Source organism: Schistocerca gregaria, chromosome 3, assembly GCF_023897955.1.
Source record: "Schistocerca gregaria isolate iqSchGreg1 chromosome 3, iqSchGreg1.2, whole genome shotgun sequence".
NCBI lineage: Eukaryota > Metazoa > Arthropoda > Insecta > Orthoptera > Acrididae > Schistocerca > Schistocerca gregaria.
Window position 1 is genome coordinate 198,699,797 of NC_064922.1, and position 6,000 is coordinate 198,705,796.

At 39.2% G+C, this 6,000-nt stretch overlaps 1 protein-coding gene across 1 annotated transcript in view; it reads right to left on the reverse strand.

Moving 5' to 3' along the window:
* Positions 1-5,568, reverse strand: part of LOC126354526 (Bardet-Biedl syndrome 1 protein homolog) — a 150,502-nt gene extending 144,934 nt beyond the window's left edge. Inside the window, exons 1-2 of the mRNA XM_050004253.1 lie at positions 5,439-5,568; positions 3,115-3,271 (exon numbers count right to left, since the gene is read on the reverse strand). Coding sequence (XP_049860210.1) covers positions 3,115-3,271; positions 5,439-5,464 — 183 coding nt within the window. The 5' untranslated portion in view covers positions 5,465-5,568. The remainder of the gene's footprint in view (positions 1-3,114; positions 3,272-5,438) is intronic.
* Positions 5,569-6,000: the final 432 nt, after the last annotated feature.

Genomic DNA, 6,000 nt, shown 5'->3' on the forward strand with positions numbered 1-6,000 from the left:
ACACTGTTAGGCCGTCTTCCGCTCACGCCCCAACATCGTGCAGCCCGCCTCCAGTGGTGTCGCGACAGGCCTGAATGGAGGGACGAATGGAAACGTGTCGTCTTCAGCGATGAGAGTCGCTTCTGCCTTGGTGCCAATGATTGTCGTATGCGTGTTTGGTGCCGTGCAGGTGAGCGCCACAATCAGGACTGCATACAACCGAGGCACACAGGGCCAACACCCGGCATCATGGTGTGGGGAGCGATCTCCTACACTGGCCGTACACCTCTGGTGATCGTCGAGGGGACACTGAATAGTGCACGGTACATCCAAACCGTCATCGAACCCATCGTTCTACCATTCCTAGACCAGCAAGGGAACTTGCTGTTCCAACAGGACAATGCACGTCCGCATGTATCCCGTGCCACCCAACGTGCTCTAGAAGGTGTAAGTCAACTACCCTGGCTAGCAAGATCTCCGGATCTGTCCCCCATTGAGCATGTTTGGGACTGGATGAAGCGTCGTCTCACGCGGTCTGTACGTCCAGCACGAACGCTGGTCCAACTGAGGCGCCAGGTGGAAATGGCATGGCAAGCCGTTCCACAGGACTACATCCAGCATCTCTACGATCGTCTCCATGGGAGAATAGCAGCCTGCATTGCTGCGAAAGGTGGATATACACTGTACTAGTGCCGACATTGTGCATGCTCTGTTGCCTGTGTCTATGTGCCTGTGGTTCTGTCAGTGTGATCATGTGATGTATCTGACCCCAGGAATGCGTCAATAAAGTTTCCCCTTCCTGGGACAATGAATTCACGGTGTTCTTATTTCAATTTCCAGGAGTGTATTAATAACATTGCAGACAGTGTTAATAATAACCTCAGATTTTTGGAGGTGATGCAGTTATCTATAATGAAATACTATCTGAAAGGAACTACAGAAATATTCAATCAGGTCTTGATAAGATTTCAAAGTGGTGCAAGGATTGGCAAATTGCTTTAAATGTCCAAATATGTAAAACTGGGGAGCCACTGTTGGAATCATCCAAGTTGTACAAACACCTCGGTTTAACACATTGTTGGGATATGAAATGGAATCATCACATAGGCTCAGTCGAGGGTAAAGCAGATGAGATGGTAGACTTTGGTTTATTGGTAAAATACTGCAGAAGTGGAATCAGTCTATAAAGGAGATTGCTTACAAAACACTTGTGCAAGCAGTTTTGGAATATTGCTCAAGTGTGTGGGACCTGTACCAAACAGGACTAACAGGGAATATTGAAAGTTTACAGAGAAGGGCAGCACAAATGGTCACAGGTTTGTTTAGTCTGTGGGAGAGTGTCACAGAGATATGAAGGAACTGAACTGGCAGACTCTTGAAGCCAGACATAAAGTCTATTAACAAAGATTTAACAACCAGCTTTAAATAATGACTCTAGGAATGTACTGCAGCCCCCTATGTATTGCTCACAAAGGTATCTTGAGGATAAGATCAGAATAATTATAATGCACACAGAGGCACTGAAACAATCATTCTTCCCAAGTTACATATATGAATAGAATGGGAAGAAACCCTAAAAACTGGTGTAATGGGATGTACCCCCTGACAGGCATTTCACAATGATTTGCAGAGTACAGATGAAGATGCAGATGTTTGAGACTGCTTATGAATCACTTTTCCATCCCATCTTAAAATATTGCCCAAGTATTTGTGTTCTTTACCAAAGAGGACTAACAGGGGATGTTGAGAATATGCAAAGTGTGACAGCACCAATAGTTACAGGTTTATTTGATCCAATGGAGAGTGTCATGAAAATGTTGAAAAACATGATCTGGTAAATGCCTGAAGATACACACCAACTGTATCACCTAAGCCTGCTTAGAAAATTTCAAGAATCAGTATTAAATGAGGAATCTATCACTAAACAACTGTGTTATATGCATCAGTCCCATAGAGGCTGTGAAGATATGATTGCACTATTTACTCTGCCCACAGAGGAGTTTATGCAGTCATTCTTCCCACACTCCTTGTGTGAGTGAAATGGGAGGAAACCCTGATTTCTGGTAAAATGTGAAGTATCACCTGCCATGCACCTTATAATTATTTGCAGAGTGTGTATGTAAATGTAGACATTACTGCAGTATATTAGATTGATCACTCTTGCTATGTTGCAAGGTTCCATTTGCAATAGGATTGAAAAATAATTAAATATAAAATTAAAATTTACAAAATAAACCTCAACCTTTTCTTGTGGCAGTCTTCTTTCACTTTGCATGTGAGTTTCTAGCAAATATTTTGAATCTTTTACTGTAATGTAGAACTCATTTATGCACAACACTATTTCTTTATAATAAATCAGCATTCTGTGAGCCAAAAATGTACAGCCCATATACACTGATCAGACAGAACATATGACCACCACCCTACTGCCGATATAAACTTATCCAAGTGATAGCAGCATTAGTTGCAAAGGAACGATTGCTAGTCAGACATATGTATGGTGCATCCAGTATCAGTAAGCATGCTGTCCATGTGCAGAATGATGTTTGACAAAGGACTCAGTTGGATGAATACAAACAGCTGATAACTGAAGCTAAAATCACTGTCCTCTCAGGAAAGCCAGCTTCAGATCACTTACTTCAGAGATTAGATTGGACCTTTGGTAAATTTTGAACAGTTCATAATTAAAATCAGCTATATTTGATTATCAGTATGAAATTTTACAGAACTGTAATTCTGATTAAAAAAATCCCATGCTTAACCACACTGCATGCTTGCATCACTGACTCATTGTTCAAGAGCTAAGCTTGTATAGGATCTTACAGTCTCTTATACTTACATCAAACTCTGAAAATGGCTATAACTACACACTTCACTAACAGAAAATCATGTGATACACTCAAACAATGGGAAATGAGGGATGGACAACAAAATGAAACAGATTACTATTTGACACAAGGAGGAGGAGTTGAGTGCCTGACACGCATTTGAAGAGTACATTTAAACATAGACTAAGCCATTGACAGAGCCCTTCTTCACACACACACACACACACACACACACACACACACACACACACACATGATCACTATCACATCTGGGTACTAAGGTGTCACTCACTTGAAGTGTACAGACCTTGAGACGTATGTTGGAGGAACCTGTGCCCAAATCAGCAATAATCAGTTTATAGTCTCCATCACCATTAATATCAGCCATAGTAATACAATGACTGAATGTATAAATTCCAGCATGAGCATCGGTGAAGGCATCAAGCCATGGTGTATTAAGTGCCCTGTAAATGTAATTTCTCAATGTAAAACGTACCATGCACAGATTTTGTTTCAGTTGATTCAGTGTACATAATTTTACAGCCAGTCAAACTGAATATCAGTAAATGTCTTATAGCCATTTAGCCATCAGTTGTAAACTGCAGAACTTGATTGTTATAGCTTGAGGGTTGATGTAATTCAATAAAAGGTAAACATGAGAACTTATTTGTAAACACAAAAAGCAAATGCATGTCCCATGTACTACAGGTTGGTGACTATTTTAGTGGCCAACTGAATCCTGTGCCATATTGGAGGATTTAAAAATATACAAGAAAGTATTTCCAACAGTATGCATTTAAAGTCAACCAATAAGCAACAATAACTCTACTTTGACAGCTGACACCCCTTCCACATCAGTAACTTTCTTCCATACATCCTAGCAAACTGTGCCAAACATACCTGCTCCACCAAAGAATCTCTCAACACTTATACCAATAACTCCTCCCTGTCTTTATGCTTCTGCAAATAGCCCACAGATCTTGTTCACAAACAAATCTGTTGGGCACTATTCTCTACACATCCTCCTCAAAAGCATCCTTTTTGCCATACAGTCCACACAAGCCTGGAATGCTTCAATAAATTACTTGGCCAAGGCTATGAATTTCTCAAGCCTTGTCCTGAAATGAGATAATACATCCCTGACATCATTGTTACACTGCCCACTGTTGTCTAATATCACCCTTTTATCCTCTGTAACATCATTATCTAACCAATTGTCATCACTATAAGCTAACTGTTTAATGACACTGTGAGTCTTTTTAAATGTTGCTGATAGATTTAAACTTAAATAACTATGGAACGGAATATAGAAAAGTTTTAAAACTCTGAAACTTCACAGTCCATGCAAAAAACTTTAATTTTTACTAAAACAAGCCTCATTTGTTGCTGTGTCTACAGACATAAATCTCAACACAGTAGCTAAGAATTAAGATGTTGTTATTTCTCAGTGGCACAAAGTGTTGTCATTAGAAACAATAAAAGTTACTGACATGTCACAGTACAAGTAGTAGAGATTGATGGGTGCTCATGGGACGAGACTCAGGAATGTAAATTAAGCAGTAATTATAATATTTATACTAAACAGATCTTCATTTTGCCAGTACTGTATATAGAAAGCTGATTGTTGTCTGCCGAAAAATTTTTCAAAGACACTACTTTGCTGTTAATATATACCAGTAATTGTGATCTTTTAAGTGTAAATAAACTATGCCAAAACATAAGTTACTCATCATTAATGAGAGCTAGTTAGTGTATTGATCTACCTTTATTTACAAAGTCAGTTTATGTTACAAAACTACAACTCTGGTATATGCTAATATGTAGTAGACCTATATTTTTATCTCTTCCATAATGTAGCCTTGCACATTCTCCCTTACGATAGGAACAGGTAGCAAACTGTTTAGTGAGGTTCAATGAAAAATAAGCAGAAGTAATGATAAGTAAGGAAACATTATCAACACAACTGACTGCAAACTGTTTTATGAGAAGGTACACTTTTGATAAGCCTTTATATTAAGTATGTTTCAATGCATTGCTAAGTTGCACTAAATGTCCTAGCATATTAGACTGAACAATATCAAACTTTGAAAATAGGTGTAAGTGTTGAATGACATTTCTGTTTAAAATGTGATGATTCTTACTCATGTCTTCCTAATTTAAAGTATTGTTGTCTGGAAGATTATAATAACCAGTTTTCCTCATCACTTTTGTGCAGCTCAGTACATGAGCAGACAGTAAGCAAAAGGTCACCCACCCTCTGAGTGACAAATTTTATGTAATACGGTACTTTAAGAGAAGCTAACATTAGAAATTAGTGTTACAAAATAAACTAGAATTAGATTCAGTCAGGTACAACGTAAGATAACATTAGGCCTATGTAATAAAACTGATTTTTTTAAGACTCTGGTACTGTAAGTCATTATGTATTGTAAATCATTGTTCATTAATGTTCTACCTGAAACGCTTTTCCAGTTAATTTCTTTCAACATCAAAACTATACCTTCACAAACAAAATATTACGTGAGGTATTTAAATATCCGGTACACATCGACTGCAGTATGTATGCGAAAGTGGTCGAACACTCGTTAACTGCCGTGGTGTTCGGATGCTTCACGTAACATAAATACAAACCTTATTCCAGTCATCTTCTTACGCATGTACGACACATCAAATTGTTTGAACTACAGCACACTTCGCTCGGTGTGAAGAGGAGCAAACGCCTCCAGTCCCTGAATCCATAGCGACCGCGTCGGACAACAAACGATTTCACGGTTGTCATGGCAACGCGACTTGCTAGGGCCCCACACACGAGGATGGATCACAGCGATCCGTTGCATCGGCAACCACTTGCTTCGTAGATTGCACGTGTGTGTGCAAATCGCAGAAATTAGTCGCTGATCGCATGTAAATCCCAAGCACTCTGATGTATCGCATGCGTTTCGTGCTTATAATATCGCTACCTGGTTGGTTGACAGCGGTCTATTTGTTTATAAACAACAATGTTATTATCAGTCCTATCGCAAACAGAGTTGATACAATAACTGACAACGCCTGATTATCCATTATCATTATGGTCATTTACGTAAATTCGTAACCACGGCTTTAAAAAAAGAGCACGCTACAACGATGTTTGCGAAAATAAAACGGTGTTCTGTAACTGACAATCTGTAATACTTTGACATCGTGGTGCTGA